Genomic DNA, 19123 nt, shown 5'->3' with positions numbered 1-19123 from the left:
GGTCCATGAAGAAAGCTGAGAAGCCTCACAGTTTGAGTGTATGGTGAAGCCAGAATAGATAAGATAGCAGCAGTTGCTGAATTAATAAGATAGCAGCGGTTGCTGAGAGAAACCCAGTGTTCCTGATGTTCTTGGGGACCTAGCAAGATCATACATTCTAATGTAACTCTAGAATTTGCTCACACTGAAAATAACGGTTAAAATAAAAGGTAAGCTGACCTTGCTGGTCCCCACTGGGTTACTGCATGCGTTCATGTTCAATCTGTAATGTTGTTATCAGTACGGTAAGTTATTATAACTCAGGTTTCCCGATGTTCCTGGGGATACAGCTGAATGAAAACAGTGGTTAGAGGAGGCCAGTAAGTTTACTTAGCTGATCCCCACTGGTTATTGCGTATTGATTCATATTTTTCTCATCAGTTCCATATGCATCTTATTGTTCCTGTCACTAATTATTAACTGTGTTTTACCTAAACTCAGTCATTTTTAAGGTGTAAGCTGGTTTTGTGGGTATAAGGCATAATATTGATGTAGTGCATTCGAAATATTAAGCCAAAATACTCAAATGCTTAGTGGCTATTAGAGATAGGAATGATTAACATAAACCCAGACTGTGTCTAAAAGAATGATTAAACAATTAAGTAAGCCAAGTTTAATAAATACTACCTATGACATTTTACTTATACAGGTGGTACTGAAAGATTCCAGTCCGGTGGAGCTGGTGCATCACAGTTGCACATGTGTGGCTGGAGCAGCTTTATGTAACCACTGTGTAGCCTTACTTTTCCAGTCTGCACATTATTCTCAGCTGAAGGTGCCTGTGGTCCCCCCTATTCTAAGCTGTACCGAAGGAGAGCAACAATGGCACAAGCCCAGAACTTTGGTAAGTGACAATAAAAGGCATATATATCTGTTGCACACTCATTATATACATGTTGGTGATATTTTCTGAACTATATCCTGTTATTTGATAGGGTATAAAACCAGGACCTGTGGATAAGATGGTTGTGCTATCTGCAAAACCAAAGTGTGGAGGAAAAAAAGAGGGCATAAGGTAAAAGCTGAACATTGTAGATTTATTACAGTATCCTGCATGAATGTTTGAATGAAAATGTGTATGGCACATATGTAAAGTTTTATGTTTCACATAGGAGCACACTCTACAAAGGCCTGAGTGGGGATTTACCCGATCTCTCTATGCTTCAGGTAGGGGTAACAAGATCAAATTCCAAAGGACAGTATAATATGATCTCAACTTAAATTTATATACATATACTTGTATTTCACAATTTTATGAGGAGCTGTTTACAGAAGGGTTTTCGATTACAAAGCTATTTTTAGTGGTGTGAGGCCATGCACACCACTACATTGAAAAAAGGGAAGTGTTTATGGTATGATAATTACGATTTATTACATGCCTAGGTGACAGAAGCCTATAAGAAATTCTCCGCAGCTGAGGCACCGATGATCTGCAGCATGGGCATCAGCTGTGAAGTTCCTCTGGTTGACTCTGCCCTTGGCCCAGTTCAAGCTGGAAGTCCTTTGTCCTACCAGCAACCAGCAACAGCTAAGAGGGACCTGTCCTTCCATGCTGCCCCACCACCTCCATCTCTGCCTCTTAAGAATTATCACCTGCAGCCATCTAATTGCATGTTTGTCTGTAGTGAAGCACAGCAGCTGTACCTTAAAAGTCTTGATGTCACTTGGGACATGGCACACAAATTTGAGTGTGCTACTAGAGAACAAAGTTCGTGCAGTGAATGGCATCAGTTAAGGAGGCCAAGGCTGACTGCCTCACGTTTCAGGGAGATCTGTCAGGTGAGAGAGTGTACTGAAGACAGTCTGGCTGACCGGATACTGCAGGGAACCCGTCAGACTGCAGCTATGAAGAGGGGGCTTGAAATGGAGGCAGATGCCATCTGGGAATACTGCCAGATGAAGAGGGTCAACCACTACCCTTGTGGATTTCTAATCCACCCTGATGCCCCTTGGTTGGGGGCATCTCCCGATGGGGTAATTTTTGATCCTTCAGAGCAGTGTAATTTTGGTTTGATTGAAATTAAATGTCCGAATGTCAAAAGCTATGTTGACTGTCCATATCTCAAAATGAATTCAGGCAAACTGTAGCTCAAAAGATCACATGCTTATTACTCGCAAGTACAAGGGCAGATGCTAATAACAGGAATGAATTGGTGTGACTTTGTTGTCTCAGCTGAGGAAGACGTACTAATTCAACGAATTTACAGAGACCGTGACATGTTAGATGTCATCAAAGAAAAGGTAGACAGGTTTTATTTCAATGTATACATGCAGAAATGCATGTAATGTGTGCAAATCCAATCACCATGCACAATGTAATGAAATGTAATGTGTGATGTAATGTAAATGCTTATTTTATATGTAAATTGTAAATTTTATATGTAAATTGTAAAATGTAAATTGTATAAATTTATAATGCAACATTGAATTCGGTGACTTGATTTTAACAAAACCTATAAACCACTGGAGGGGCTGCTATGCCAATACTTAGTTGACAATTTTCCACTGTGGTGGGTTCACTGAATGACAAAGATACTCAGCAGACATTCATGTGGTTATAACAATGCATTTATTCACAATCTTCTGGTTCATTTCCCATTTCTGGTCTATCTACACACACTTAAATTAGACCGATAACTAATTAACTAAACAAAAAAAAGGTTTAAATGCTATATACATGTGTATATATGTATAATATACACATATACGTATATACACACATACGTATCTACACACATACGTATATGTGTGTATACATATATGTGTGTATACGTATATATGTATATATATATATATATATATATATGTGTATGTGTATATATATATGTGTATGTATATATATATATATATATATATATATATATACACACCTCCGGTGGCCCTAAGATATTAACAAAAAACAGAGACATAACTGATTATCACTAATGTGTAACATTCATCTTTCTAAGTAAATAAAAGATGTGTGAGAGAGAATCAACAAATTGAACATAAACAAGACTAAAATGTAAGCTAAGGAATAAACAAATTCATGTTCATCACCATACCCCATGCAACTTCAACAAAATAGTAAATGGTAAGTAAATGTGGATGTTCTGAAGACGCAGTCCATTGCTCGTTTCAACTCTCCTGTGGCTTCCTCTTCCTCATCTTAAACATCATACATCATTTCTTGACAAGAGGCCCATTTTGGTAATTTGTGAGGAGACATGCAACTGTGAATATTTGGTTGATGCTGCCTGAGATGGACAGAGGGATTATAGAATCAAAAAGTTTATTTTCTTTGACTCTTGTATACGTATACACTCATTTCCGTGAGTGCAGTACACCTGCAAAGCGTTAGCACTCGTTAGCTTGTCATTAGCGTTTTCATTCGAACCTATCGCTGTTTTCTTTTCTCCTCTCGCTCCAGTTTTTCACAAGTTCATCAAACAACCGCAGTAAGAATTTTCATCAAGCACGGTGAGTAATGGCTTCTCCTATCATTGTTTCTTGCACCTCTTGCCACATGTACAGTTTATCTATCTCTGTCGCTGATGAGGGATTCACATGTGATAAATGCAGGGAAATAGTTAGGCTGACAGAGAAGATTTCAGAAATAGAGACACGCATCCAAACTTTAATTGAGGACAGTAAAAATGTTAGGGCTCTAGATACGGCTTTGGATGCGTCTAGCTCAGGGATTCCTGTACATTGTTCGGTTCTGGAAACAGAGCCCCAGCAGCAGGGCAACTGGGTGATGGTGAGGCAGCGTAGTCGTGGGTCAAAACACCGCTCTTCTGTTCCGATCAAAACATTAAACAGGTTCTCCCCACTCAGTGATGCACCCACTGAGAAACCTGATGAAAGTGCTCTAGTTATTGGTGATTCTATTGTACGGAACGTGAAAATAGAGACACCAGCCACCATAGTCAAATGTTTACCGGGAGCCAGAGCGCCTGACATCTTGGTAAATTTAAAAGTGCTGGCTAATGCTAAATGTAAATACAGTAAGATTGTTATTCATGCCGGCGCTAATGATGTTCGACTTCGCCAGTCGGAGATCACTAAAAATAACATTAAAGAGGTGTGTGAACTTGCAAGCACGATGTCAGACACTGTAATATGCTCTGGTCCCCTCCCTGCTTACCGTGGTGATGAGATGCATAGCAGATTGTCATCACTCAATGGCTGGATGTCTAAGTGGTGCCCACAGAATAACATAGGTTTCATAGACAATTGGACGAGCTTTTGGGGCAGACCTGACCTGTTTAAAAGAGATGGTCTTCATCCCTCCTGGGGTGGCGCCACTCTTCTCTCTAGAAATATGGCAAATAGTCTTAGTGTTTATACTTGACTAACTGGGGCCCAGGTCAGGAAGCAGACAGACTGGCTAAACCGACCGTCTGCTAGCTGCCTCCCGTCACAGAGGTCAGTTAATTCTCAGCACATAGAGACTCTTTCACCTAGATATCACACTATAGAGACTGTGTCTGTTCCCCGAACTAGAAAATACAAAAAACGTCCAAACCAAGTTAAGATTAACAATTTAATTGAGGTTCAACAAATAAAAAACAGAAGCAATATGGATAAACAAATGATAAAGCTTGGCTTATTGAATATCAGATCCCTTTCTACGAAAACACTTTTTGTAAATAATATGATCACTGATCATAATATAGATGTACTCAGTTTGACAGAAACCTGGCTAAAACCTGATGATTACATTATTTTAAATGAGTCCACCCCCCAAGATTACTGTTATAAACATGAGCCACGTCTAAAAGGCAAAGGTGGAGGTGTTGCTTCAATTTATAACAACGTTTTCAGGATTTCTCAGAGGGCAGGCTACAAGTATAACTCGTTTGAAGTAATGGTACTTCATATAACATTATCCAAAGAAACAAATGTTAATGATAAATCCCCTGTTATGTTTGTACTGGCTACTGTATACAGGCCACCAGGGCACCATACAGACTTTATTAAAGAGTTTGGTGATTTTACATCCGAGTTAGTTCTGGCTGCAGATAAAGTTTTAATAGTTGGTGATTTTAATATCCATGTTGATAATGAAAACGATGCATTGGGATCAGCATTTATAGACATTCTGAACTCTATTGGTGTTAGACAACACGTTTCAGGACCTACTCATTGTCGAAATCATACTCTAGATTTAATACTGTCACATGGAATTGATGTTGATGGTGTTGAAATTATTCAGCCAAGTGATGATATCTCAGATCATTATTTAGTTCTTTGCAAAATTCATATAGCCAAAATTGTAAATTCTACTTCTTGTTACAAGTATGGAAGAACCATCACTTCTAACACAAAAGACTGCTTTTTAAGTTATCTTCCTGATGTATCCAAATTCCTTAGCATATCCAAAACCTCAGAACAACTTGATGATGTAACAGAAACTATGGACTCTCTCTTTTCTAGCACTTTAAATAAAGTTGCTCCTTTACGCTTAAGGAAGGTTAAGGAAAACAGTTTGACACCATGGTATAATGAGCATACTCGCACCCTAAAGAGAGCAGCCCGAAAAATGGAGCGCAGCTGGAGGAAAACAAAACTAGAGGTATTTCGTATTGCTTGGCGGGAAAGTAACATATCCTACAGAAAAGCATTAAAAACTGCTAGATCCGATTACTTTTCTTCTCTTTTAGAAGAAAACAAACATAACCCCAGGTATTTATTCAATACAGTGGCTAAATTAACGAAAAATAAAGCCTCAACAAGTGTTGACATTTCCCAACACCACAGCAGTAATGACTTTATGAACTACTTTACTTCTAAAATCGATACTATTAGAGATAAAATTTCAACCATTCAGCCGTCAGCTACAGTATCACATCAGACAGTGCACTATAGACCCCCTGAGGAACAGTTCCACTCATTCTCTACCATAGGAGAGGAAGAATTGTATAAACTTGTTAAATCATCTAAACCAACAACATGTATGTTAGACCCTATACCATCTAAGCTCCTGAAAGAGGTGCTTCCAGAAGTCATAGATCCTCTTCTGACTATTATTAATTCCTCATTGTCATTAGGACATGTCCCCAAAACCTTCAAACTGGCTGCTATTAAGCCTCTCATCAAAAAACCACAACTTGACCCCAAAGAACTAGTTAATTATAGACCAATCTCGAATCTCCCTTTTCTGTCCAAGATACTAGAAAAGGTGGTATCCACACAATTATATTCCTTCTTAGAGAAAAATGGTATATGTGAGGATTTCCAGTCAGGATTTAGACCGTATCATAGTACTGAGACTGCTCTTCTTAGAGTTACAAATGATCTGCTCTTATCATCTGATCGTGGGTGTATCTCTCTATTAGTTTTATTGGATCTTAGTGCTGCGTTTGACACAATTGACCACAACATTCTTTTGCATAGACTTGAATACTTTGTTGGCATCAGTGGAAGTGCATTAGCATGGTTTAAATCGTACTTATATGACCGCCATCAGTTCGTAGCAGTGAATGAAGATGTATCCTATTGATCACAAGTGCAGTTTGGAGTACCTCAAGGCTCAGTACTAGGGCCGCTACTCTTCACGCTTTATATGTTACCCTTGGGAGATATCATCAGGAAACATGGTGTTAGCTTTCACTGTTATGCTGATGATACTCAGCTCTATATTTCTTTGCAGCCCGGTGAAACACACCAATTTGAAAAACTAATGGATTGCATAGTCGATATAAAAAACTGGATGACGAGTAATTTCTTACTGCTAAATTCTGAAAAAACAGAGGTGTTAATTATAGGACCTAAAAACTCTGCTTGTAATAACCTAGAACACTGTCTAAGTCTTGATGGTTGCTCTGTCAATTCTTCATCAGTTAGGAACCTAGGTGTGCTACTTGATCGCAATCTTTCCTTAGAAAGCCACGTTTCTAGCATTTGTAAAACTGCATTTTTCCATGGCAAAATGGAATTACGGCCTATGCTCTCAATGTCAAATGCAGAAATGTTAATCCATGCATTTATGACCTCAAGGTTAGATTATTGTAATGCTTTATTGGGTGGTTGTTCTGCACGCTTAGTAAACAAACTACAGCTAGTCCAAAATGCAGCAGCAAGAGTTCTTACTAGAACCAGGAAGTATGACCATATTAGCCCGGTCCTGTCAACACTGCACTGGCTCCCTATCAAGCATCGCATAGATTTTAAAATATTGCTTATTACTTATAAAACCCTGAATGGTTTAGCACCTCAGTATTTGAATGAGCTCCTTTTACATTATAATCCTCTACGTCCTCAAAACTCAGGCAATTTGATAATACCTAGAATATCAAAATCAACTGCAGGCGGCAGATCCTTTTTCCTATTTGGCGCCCAAACTCTGGAATAACCTACCTAACATTGTTCGGGAGGCAGACACACTCTTGCAGTTTAAATCTAGATTAAAGACCCATCTCTTTAACCTGGCATACACATAACATACTAATATGCTTTTATTATCCAAATCCGTTAAAGGATTTTTAGGCTGCATTAATTAGGTAGGATGAATTAGGAATTAATTAGGAAACAGATGATTCTTCTGCACAATCTGACTTTGCTGCAGCCTGGAATTGAACTACTGGTTTCGTCTGGTCAGAGGAGAACTGGCCCCCCAACTGAGCCTGGTTTCTCCCAAGGTTTTTTTCTCCATTCTGTCACCGATGGAGTTTCGGTTCCTTGCCGCTGTCGCCTCTGGCTTGCTTAGTTGGGGACACTTCATCTACAGCGATATCGTTGACTTGATTGCAAATAAATGCACAGACACTATTTAACTGAACAGAGATGACATAACTGAATCCAATGATGAACTGCCTTTAACTATCATTTTTGCATTATTGACATTGTTTTCCTAATGAATGTTGTTCAGTTGCTTTGACGCAATGTATTTTGTTTAAAGCGCTATATAAATAAAGGTGACATTGACATTGACTCTTCTGATCATCCTCTCAACGTGCACCCTTAAACGAGCAATGGACTGCGTCTTCAGAACATCCACCTCCAACATGTGTGTCCTCTTGGAGAGAAAGGCAGGACGATGAACAGTCCCAGGTACAAGGTCAACCACCAGGAAGCCCTTGTCAACCATGATGGCCATGTCAGGTGTTAAGAGTGATGTAATCCCTGACTGGCGAAACACCTCACTATCACTCATGGATCCCTCAAAGAGTGCTGACACAAATGTCAGGGCTCCATGGGGGGACATTCCCACCATGGCCTTGAAGGTGCAGTGGGACTTGTAGTGTGAAAAGACCTCACTCTGAAGGAGCAGAGATGAAGGAGTCTGACAACCTAACTCTGTGCAGTCAAGGACCACATGTGTGTCGCTGTAGCTACCATGAAAGTCCTGTGGGAGATTGACAACTTTCAGTTGTTGTGCTCGTTTTCCTTGCTTTGGTGTTGGTGACCCTAACCATCTTCACTGTAGCAGAACTGATCAGGCCCCAAAATGCCATCAAATGCTCATATGAGGGGAATCTAAACAGTATTGTAGGTTGAATTAATTATCATACTTGCTCAATATTAGATTAAAAAGACAGAGAAAACAATACACTAAAACAGGCAATAGAGGCAACCACTTACAGTAAAGTTAAACGTTGATCTTACCACTACTAACTTGGCTTGATAGATTGGTGCGCATATCTTACCTGGTGTAAAATCGGATGTCCTCTGGTGATGATGCAAACCGCTGGAGTCCAAATGAGCTCTGTAGATGAAGCGTTTGGACCTGCTGTCTCAGCATCTCGACTTCATCTAGTAGCTTCTCATATTGCTCCCGGTCGACACACACTGTGGGACTTTCTCCGTAGTCGTGGTCGATGGGCATGGGGACCATTGCTTCCACAATCTCTTCCTCAGTCTCCTCAGCCACGGGGTCAGGACTTGATGTTGGACGAGTGCGGCGCTCCCAAACGTCAGCCCGCGTCTTGCTGTTCGTGTAGCCGTTCCATTCAAACAACGATGGCACAGCACTTGCAGCTAAACGTTTACCCTTAGCAGCAGTAGTAAGGATAAGATCATTAGTGAAATGTCTGCTGCATACCTTCGTATGCGGAGTTACGGAAAACCCCATCCTTCGGATCTTATGAAGCCACTGCGCACGAATGCCGTTATCTTTTGGAAAGCGGTGGAAGCTGAGTTCACTGTTATAACGGCTGGATCCCGTACAAAGTGGCACACTGCAATGGTCATTTGAACCACGCACCGTTTTCTGTAACTTGAATACATCTCTGACGTTATATTTTGGGTTTTTTCTTACGGTTACAGCTCTTGTTTGCTCACTTTGCATCATCTTTACCACCGTTGTAACAGGAGCGGGAAGTAAACCGGAAACTAATCTGCCGATCGCTGTGGAAAACGGAAGTACGTCACGGGACTTGTGCACAGAGCCTATTGAGAGTGAGGAGTTGTCGTCATAGTACAGAGCCCCTCCCCTCGATATCACCCTCTCCGACATGTTGGCAGGATACTGGCGGCAAAACATGATCGTTTACGTGTGTTGTTAACTCGGTAGTAGAGGAGGTTCTCGCAATTCCGCACTGTTTTTACCATGCCTGGAAGTCACTGCGGTGTTAAAAACTGCTCCAGTACCTCACACAATACGTATGGAAAACATAGGAACAATGGAATACAGGCTACACTTTAGATTACCATCCGTCAGCAGCCTTGTCTGAATCACATACACCTTGCATTCACACTGTTAATGTGACATTTACATCTTGCAATCACACATTTAACTACCCTAGCTAACCCAGAACTGATTTGTCCACTTTGCAGACCCCAACACCCAGCACAAAAACCTGTTACAGTATGTGTCATTGAGCTAAAATCAAATTACAACTAAATAGGGCTGGGACAACGCGCCGAGGTCATCGATGACGTCGACGCAAAAAAAATACGTCGACGCAAAATATGCGCATCGATTCGTCGACCTGTTTTTATTTCTCTAAAAAACGTTTGCATAACATTTACCTTATGTGCGCTCATGCGCGTAATTTTCACGGGGGTTACGGGGGTCATGACCCCCCCAAAAATCAGATCCAGCTAATATAACCCCCCCAATATCATCACATCATTCAGATTAAAATAGATATGAAATATTCAGAATGAATACTTTTGTTCATTTTCTTTATTAATTTCATTTGCCAGCAAGAAAGATAGTATCATATTTTAAATAATCTGTAATGTACCCCCCGCACACCGCACCGATTTGGTATTACCAAAGTCTCTGGTATTACCCAACCCGCTTTCTGTACCAAGTTTGTTCACTATTTTGCGCAGTCGATGGGATGACTGGTTGGAGAAAGCTGACGGAAAGATGAAATGGACACTGAAAGGCAGCCAGACAACGATTTTTCATTGTTTGTCGACACCAGCCAAAAAAAAAGAAAAAAAAAAAAAAAAGAAATGAAAAATCCTGACCAAACGGAGGTACCCTTAAGTTAGCTGTTAAGTTAGCTCAGCGTTTCTCAAAGTGTGGGGAATAGAAACATGACAAACAGGTTTTGTGCCCATCTTTTTAATTCCTTTATTTATTGACCATACCCAGCTAGAAATGCTACGTTCCCAGGACGTTCTCAGAACGTCCCCACTGGTGTCAAGGACGTCGCCTAGTAACGTTCCGGGAACGTTTGGAGACGGTCATGATGTGGAGTTCTTTAAAGGGTCGGGGGACGTTATTTTGCGGACCTTCACAGAACATTCAGGACGTTATCGGAACGTTTAGGGGACCATGTTATATTTGCAAATGTGATGTTCCCAGAACGTTCTCAGAACGTCCCCACTGGTGTCAAGGACGTCGCCTAGTAACGTTCCGGGAACGTTCGTAGACGGTCATGATGTGGAGTTCTTTAAAGGGTCGGGGGACGTTATTTTGAGGACCTTCACAGAACATTCAGGACGTTATGTGAACGTTTTCAGAACGTCCCCACTGGTCTCAAGGACCTGTAGGGAACCAAACTAGAATTTTACTGCAAAAAACACTTGTTCTTTCAGAACTTTAAATAGGAATAAGCATGCACGTTTAACACATTCAAAGATAAAATCAGTCATTTATTTTGTGTGAACAAAAACAGATTATAAATAAATTATATATTACATAAATTATATATATATATATTATACACACACACAAATATTAGGAAACAGTAATAACAACAAGAACACATATTTATATTCATTTTATGTTGCGTAAATGGTGAACAACAAATAACAAAAACAATAATTTATATTAAATATATACTGTGTGTGTGTGTGTGTGTGTGTGTGTGTGTGTGTGTGTGTATCAGTCACTGTCTCCATCCTCAGGAGGTGCCCGAAGTTCTTCTTCCGCTGCCTGAAAAAATTAACATTATATTTACCAATCACTTCAATGACTTTTTAATTACTTTTAACTCCACTTTGTTTATAAGTACCGGTACTAAGTAAATAAATCAAAACAGTTATGTTATTCTAGAGAATAGAGAGAGAGAGAGAGAGAGAGAGCTCTCATTGAATAAAACAACTTACAGGTGTTGCGACCAACTTGACACGGTGAGGTGCATGTTTGAGGGTTTCCCCTATACATGTATCAATTTCCTTTTCTGTGTGTTTCGGAAATTGTTTGGCACAAGCACCTAGAAGAGAAAAAAAAATGTAACAAAATAAATGTGAAAAGTCTCAGGGCTCAAAACTATGCTGAAAAGTTTTTACAAGAACAATAGTCACAGCTCCACCGAACAAAAATTGAAAAAAGAGACACTTAAACATTTAAAATGGACCATTATTATGACGTTATTGTTATACATTTTTAAATATGTAGACTAGGCTATTATAGGTATTTTTATAGTTTGGATTATTTTATATTTTTATTTTATATTTGTTATAATATCCCATTAGTCCTAATAGATGCGATTTCAACTATTTCTGTAGTACTTTTATAAAGAACACCGCTTTTTCACATAACGCAGTGAAGCAGCCCTGCACGAGAGAATAATTGATTCTATAATAAGAACTGATCAACCGATTCAGCACCATCGCCTCGGACAGCACCGGGGAACGGCGCGATGTGGAAATAATATTGCTGATGACGCAATTGCCCTGCTCCCTCCAAAATGGATACAAATGCATATTCTACAAGGGGGTTAAAATAATCTAAATAAATATATGACGATTATCACTATTGACATAAAATGTGAAAATAAATTAAAAGTGTTACGCCATATTACAGTAGGCAGTTATGACATGCAAAATATGAATTTTTATTTAAGCGTTGAGCATTATAAACAATCAGACACGAATCTGATGAGCTCATGTTGCAATAACCAATCATATGAGTTTAGATAAGAGTTAAGAAAAAAAACTGCTGGTTTGCGGGAGCTTTTGCCGCGTTCACGCCAGTGCCGCTCACCTCAGACAGAGACAGACACAATCTGGATTTCACTGAATTCACTCGTGGAAAACTGTATATGTAAGTGAGATATTAATTTATAATCCTATTGTTTTTTTCATGCTACTAAAATAACGACTTGATTTTGTAATCGGAAAAACTAATTAACTAATTCATAAATGGGTCTTGTGATAGTCTACAATAATTTGTATTTGTAATATTGCAAATGTTTTTGTGTTTTCGTGAAATTAAATATAAGCATAGGCCTATATGGTGTAGTTTACAGCTAGAGTCCTGCACGGGTTCGGGTACCTGTAGGTTTTTGCTCAAACGGATGAAAAATATCCACCTGTGTCGGATACGGGTGCAGGTCGGGTCGGACACGGGGGAAACATGGGTTTAAAACAATCACATGCAAACGTAATGCATATTTTTAGGAACACATCTATAAAAATATGCCTGTATTTCAAGTTGATAAAATAATTTTTAATAAAACAATTTAAAATCCATATCAGTTTATTTGTGTCCACGCGCCACGCCCTCCCAGGAATCTATAACGTTAACTATACTTCCACTTTTAAAAATTCATCATAACCGCGCGCGCGATCTGCTTGCAGTCGTCGAGATGGATTCTGAGGAGTTTAAGAAAAGAATAGCTAGTGGAGGAGTTTGTAAAGTTGTCGACAATACGTCATCAAAAATCAAGTCCGATATGTGGGAGAAATTTGGAGTTAACTGAAGAAAATATTGTGAACGGCTTATTTGCTGCATGCATTTTCGTGTTCGGAAATGTGGAACTTCATTGCTGAGGAAGCACAGATAACTGGTTAAGTGAGGAAGTTCATTAAATAACTTCATATTCATATTTTCTCACAATATTTTGTCACCTATATCACAATGCATCTGTTATTTTATTTTTTAAATTCTCATATTTACATTTACATTTATTTGTTTAGTTTATTTTAATAAAGTTTTGACATCCAAAAGTACACTTTATGAGCAATATGAATAAGTGAATAAGTAAAACTAAAACCATATGAAACATTTATGATTATTAGTGATGAAAACAGTTGTGCTTCTTCACATTTTTGTGTTTTTCAGGGTTATTTGATAAATGAAAGAAAAAAAAGCAGCATTTATTTGAAATGTAAATCTTAACTCTCTTTTCTGGCCAATTTAATGCATCCTTGCTGAATAAAATTATTATTTTTTTTTTTTTACTTGTTTTTTTTTTCGTTTAGAAGTCAAAAACGAGAAAACAAATTATTTGAAGGTACATGGACAGTACAGACATTTTTCTGTTTATCATTTGCTCTTTAAAAAGTTGCATGATGAAGTGAAAAGAAGAGAGAAGTTTTGAAAAGCATACTTAAAACAATATGGTGGAGGGCTGTCCCAATGAAGGTCAGTTTTCCTTTTCGGCCTTTCAGGCTGTAATTTGACCAGGCCTCATTGGTGGCTATTTTCCGAAGGATTCTCCTCACAGCGTCTCCAATGTTGCTACCTCCCATCAGGCTCAAAAACTGTATCTATGCAACATATAAAGATAAATAAAGCAATTGTTAGTATTGCAATGCCACATGGAGCAGGGTAACTGCTGACACACAAGCAAATGCGAGAGGTGTATGTATTTAATTCTGATAATTTAGCCTACATGCACACAGATCTACATTTTGAACTTAAAAATGTCACTTTTGTGACAAAAAGGTTACTGACCCCTGTGCTATATCAACATACCATCCTTTTTTTCCCTTCTGGGCCCTCAAGTTTTAATAGGAAAGCTTGCAGCTCCTGCAATGTTTTGCAGGGCCTCTCAATGGTCTCCTGTGGTGGTGTTGTGATGGTTGCCGGACCAGGACGATTCTGTTGAATAGCCTGGATCAGACGCTCAATAGAATTGGAAATATCTGTTGACATTCTCTCAATTGCGAGGAGCATCCGCTGCTCAGATTGTTCGATGAGATGCTGGAAATCTGAAAAATTTAGATGGGTGAGATGATGATGATGATGGAAGGGGGGGTTCATCTTGACATTTAGTTATTTGCTTAGTATTCAGGCATATGTGTGGTACTTCAAGAAATAAAATATAGACATTGGCATGACTGTATTGCCAGATGCAATAGCTGGTCTAATTTGGATAGTAAGTCAAGTCATCTTCATTTATATAGCACTTTTAACGATGCAGATTGTTTAAAAGCAGCTTTACAGAGATGAATGTATAATTTAAGGTAACAGAGATTGAGATTAGAAAATGCAGCCATAATCTTAATTTACTGAAGATTAAAAAAAAACCATTTATCTTAACAAATGAATAGAATATCAACATTAAAAATGCATACCATGAAAAGTATTATTAGCTGAAAGATTTGGAAGGGATGGCTCATCTTCCTCAGGTGAGTGAGCTGTGATGTCAGTAGGTGGTTTGTCTAAAAACAGACATTGAAAGCATGCGATAAACTCAGTTCAGGGGAGTTGAGTACTTTTACACAAAATGCCATGACAAAAAATACCAACCTACAACTCACACAATATAAGACACTCCAACCAAATTCAAAACTTTTTTAAAATAGGATTTCCATTAGAAATTTGTTTGTACTGTATTTCACACAAAATAGCTTCTTCCCGTCAGCTGGCAATGCACTTATTTTGCCTGTTCACTCATTGACGCTGACGCACCACCATCAAATCAACACAACACAAGAAATTACACCAAAAGTTAAATCTGTTACTTACAACTTGGAGGCTTTGGGAGGCTTGATGGCTTCTGAGAGGATGTTGACATTTTTCTCCTTTTTTTGGTAGGAATCTCACATTCTCCTATTCATTCAGGATGAAACAGTTTATATATAGTTTAGTTTTATAGAGTAGTTTTCTCTGTAATCATGGCATGATTTTTATACATAAACAGTGGACTAATGCATGACAAAAAGCAATCGCATATGTTTACCTTCACTCTCGGTCCAGTATTTTGATGGTACTTTTTTTTTCCGCTCTTTTAGCACCTCTTCTTCTGTGTCCACGTTTGAACTTTCTACAGCTTTTTTGGCTCGTTCTCTGGCTGTCTTATAGTTGTCTAAGGACAGAGTAAATTTGAGTTGTCTTTTTAGTTTTTGTAATCATTTTACTGTGTAAAGGCAGTGTACTTTCATATGACTATATATTTATTCAGTTTTCTCACCAGTCTCGGAGAGTATTCTTATTTTGTGCCGCTTCCAGAGCTCCTTATCTGGCCTTTGGGAGGCCTTTGCCATGGCAGCAGCGTTTCTACGGGGCCAGTAGCAAATCAGAACCTAAAACATTTCAGGGAATATGTTATTTCCGGTATTACGTGTGTGTGTGTGTGTGTGTGCGCATGTACCCTTACCCCATTCACCTCCTCTACCCATAATGCAGGCGCCACAGCAATTGCATTTTCTTGTTCAAAAATAACTATGTAAAATCCAACCTACATTACAAACAGAAGAACAGACACTCCTTAGAAAAGACGGTCAATATTCAGTATATGAAATCTAAGTTAAGACATTAAAGCAATGACAGAAAAAAAATAATACTAACTATGTACATATTTCCATATTTCATTAATCAAGGTCATGAAGGAGAGAAAAGACAACTTTGCGGCCATGCCCATCCTCAAGGATCATTGCCCTTCCTTGCAAGTTTGCCTTGTCCAGTATCTCCATCTTAGATGGACCACATACATAGGCTCCATAGAACATCGAGTCACATGGCTGGTAAAGGTACGACGTTAAGTGCGAGAATACTCTACATAAGAGCTTTCCGGAGTTGGTCCTCTCCAGAACTTCACAGCAGGATGTTGGGCTAACAATGTAAACATTATTAGGATGTTTCAATTGTATTGGTTTCTCTTCACTTGTTTGTATAGGAATCTGTGAACGTTCTTGGAGCCGTTTTGCTGCTTGGACTAGAACATGGTTTCCTGATCTAACCATCTTCTTCAGCTGGTGCATGTAGCTCTCAAACGCAAAGGCACTACATTTGTCTAATGATCCATATGTGGTGGCATCAGCAGTGAGGTGAAGCAGTGAGTGCACATTGTACACTAGGAATTCTTTCCCATATATGTGCCGGCCTTGTTCTACAAAATATGTGAGGAGTTCATGGGCATACACATTGTGGGTTTGTGTTAAATGTGGAGACACTAGTATACACAAAGCCACACTAAAGGCCATGAAATGACTGTATAGGGTTTCTGGCAGGATTCCCCGGAGAACAACTTTGCCAGTGTAGAGCATAAACTGCCTGAATTCAGTGGCCTTCCACCTCTCCAATTCCTCCAGACTGCGTGGCTTCCTGGCAAAAATATGGGGTATGTCATTTCTCAAGTTCCTTAGCCTCTGATTGACCTCCCTCAGCTGAGCCGGCGATAGTCGATGCCCCGACTTGCCCTGTGACCATAGTAGGAGCATTTTTCTCATCACTCCCAGGCAGCACTGGTGCATGTAGTCAGCAGGGAAAGACTTGATCATGTCAATTTGGAGATTGCTGAAAGGGGACACAGCATTTTCGTGATGATGTTCTGGTTGGTGTTGCTCTCTAAATGAGACATCGTTCCTCAAAGTGAGGTCATGCACTTGTTGGTAAGTGATGCGCCCCTCCCAGTTGCCTTTTTGGGTGCATTTGTCACAGCCATAGTAACCTGAGAATTGTTTGATGCACTTCAGCATGGCTTTTGCTGGTGCATCACAGGTAATGCATCTCAATCTTACATTGAGTGTTGTTTCTCCCCATGCAAAGCCATTCATTAGAATCATTTTCAGTTCATCTGATATGACTTTAATGAAGTCCAGTGATTTGGGCTTGGTCTCAGTGAGGGCAATGGTCAAAGGAAATGTGCTTGCTGGTTTTAGATGTACTGTGCAGAGTACAGGCCAGAAAGATTTACCAGTGCTCTTAAAGAGTGGCAGTCCATCTACATTGAGGGAAATCTCAAGCTCAGTGATGTCTTTTGCATAATTGTAGGGATACCGATTCAAGCACATGATTAATTGTTCAGTCACTCCTAATTTAATGCATTCCACACCAGACACCATTTGGCTTTCAACAGGATCCGTTTTTAATAATGTTTTAGTAGTAGATGGCAGGTGTTTATGCCCGTGATTCCTGAGAATTTTGAGCAGTTTTTCTGCAGCATTGTGCTTGATATTATATTCATTGATCCACCTCTTTAACTCCTCTTCTAAATTTTCAGTGGGCATATCAATGTTGGCAGTATTCTGAAAAAACTCTCCATCCATGTCACTACTGGAATATTCAAGAACCATATTCTCTGTGTCTTCTGCCATTGTATGTTGTAGTGATGTGACTGCACTGATGTCAGTATTGACAAACGACATTTCATTGCTGTCACTATTAGATTCTCCAGTCATTGCATTTTTTAGGCCTGGGTTCCAGATTGGCATAGTGTCCCTGGGATTGTGTGCTTCATTGTTTAGCACAGTACTAGGACCAGCTGCGTTAATGTGCACATTTCTCATTTTCCGTTGTACCCTCTGCCATAGTCGTTTGTATTCTCTTTTCCTAGCTTCTGCAGGCATCCAGTTGTGTGACACAGCTATGTGTTTTTTTCTCTGCAAATGTGTACACGCATGTTATTTAAGTAAAAAAACCTAAAGATCGTAAATTTTTAGGCAAATACAGTGATCTTTCACGCCACATTATAAGGTGAAAAACATCTTGATATAACATTGAACTTATCACATTGCTGTGAAATCGATCCCTTTTCTGGCATGTCAGCAATATGCTGTAAATTTGAAAACCTTTTTTGCAAGACAAGCCTACCTTCTGAGATGACATCATGGTAATCTGTCTGTAGGGCAGGGTCTGGAAAGCACAGAAAAGAGACAAAGTGAATTGAAATCACATATACGTCGACGTGGGACAATTTTATTTACACTTGTTACTTCAAAGGATACAGATGATATTAGATACAATGCCTGAATTGTGAATTGCCTAACCGGTTGTGCATTAAAGTGTAATTTCTATAATTATTACTATAATTATTATTATTATTATTTTATTTTTATTTTATTTTGTTTGTGTGTTTTGTATTTATGTATTTATAGTTTGTTCTGGTTTTGTTATGTTTTGTTAAACATGGACCTTTATTTTCACCAAAAAGGCTTATTTCTTCTTTTTTTCCCTGCTTATTTCTAGGCTCTTTTTTTAAATGCAAGCGCAAACTGGGTGCTGGCTGTTTGGCCAGAATAAGCTCGAAGTCGTGCACCTCTGGAAGCGGAGTTTCGTGCAAATTTACAAAAAATGCCGTGCACACATTTGCGCGAAATGGGGTCTCGCGCCCACTGTGATGACGGCACCGTCGCGCTCGTGCGGAGGTTGAGGGACGCGCGCGCTCACAGCCAAGCCTGTGAGAAGGCGCGTTAATTTTCAAATAAAGTATAATTTACAAAAATGATATTAATTGTATTCATAATTTATTTTAAAGTAGCTAATGTTAACATGACAGACCCTAAAAAATTAATGAGCTTATCTGAAAAGGATAAGCTACTTCTTTAGACCAAATGACATCACGTAAACATAACGGTATTTAACGACAAATAACGGCGATGACAGTGCGGACCAGTGGTATAAAGTTAAAGAAAAAGACGGAAAAACAGTTTGTCTGAGTAAATGTGGTACATTTATTACTGGAAAAGAAAGTCCGTCAATTTTATGACAATTTATTCAATTTCTTGTGGAAACGGCCGTTTTACCATG

General features: G+C 39.1%; 3 protein-coding genes across 3 annotated transcripts in view; 2 read left to right on the top strand and 1 right to left on the bottom strand.

Annotated features, from left to right (window-relative positions):
- LOC132159954 (E-selectin-like) overlaps positions 1–19123 on the top strand; it is a 159477-nt gene that overhangs the window by 95277 nt on the left and 45077 nt on the right. The window lies entirely within an intron of this gene.
- Positions 1–19123, top strand: part of LOC132159950 (complement component receptor 1-like protein) — a 217702-nt gene that overhangs the window by 191436 nt on the left and 7143 nt on the right. The gene's annotated exons all lie outside the window — the stretch shown is intronic.
- LOC132159955 (uncharacterized) lies at positions 11187–16005 on the bottom strand. The gene is made up of 10 exons (XM_059569648.1): positions 15951–16005; positions 15753–15833; positions 15567–15678; positions 15336–15461; positions 15122–15205; positions 14728–14814; positions 14126–14361; positions 13758–13917; positions 11530–11636; positions 11187–11356 (listed from the first exon to the last, which is right to left on the bottom strand). Exons 1-10 carry the CDS (start codon positions 15978–15980, stop codon positions 11306–11308), a joined length of 1074 nt encoding a protein of 357 aa, XP_059425631.1. The 5' UTR covers positions 15981–16005; the 3' UTR covers positions 11187–11305.

Source organism: Carassius carassius, chromosome 16, assembly GCF_963082965.1.
Source record: "Carassius carassius chromosome 16, fCarCar2.1, whole genome shotgun sequence".
NCBI classification, from domain to species: Eukaryota; Metazoa; Chordata; class Actinopteri; order Cypriniformes; family Cyprinidae; genus Carassius; species Carassius carassius.
Note: the sequence above shows the minus strand (reverse complement) of the source record. Positions and strands in the feature narration are given on the sequence as shown.

What these genes read in the sequence shown, in the direction of transcription:
- LOC132159955 (XM_059569648.1), bottom strand. Translation starts at nt 15,980, where the DNA reads ATGACCTTGATTAATGAAATATGGAAATAT. An exon ending in GGGTAGAGGAGGTGAATGGG is followed by an intron (nt 15,679 to 15,752) that starts GTAAGGGTACAT and finishes GAAATGTTTTAG; the next exon opens with GTTCTGATTTGCTACTGGCC. An exon ending in AAGAATACTCTCCGAGACTG is followed by an intron (nt 15,462 to 15,566) that starts GTGAGAAAACTG and finishes CTCTGTCCTTAG; the next exon opens with ACAACTATAAGACAGCCAGA.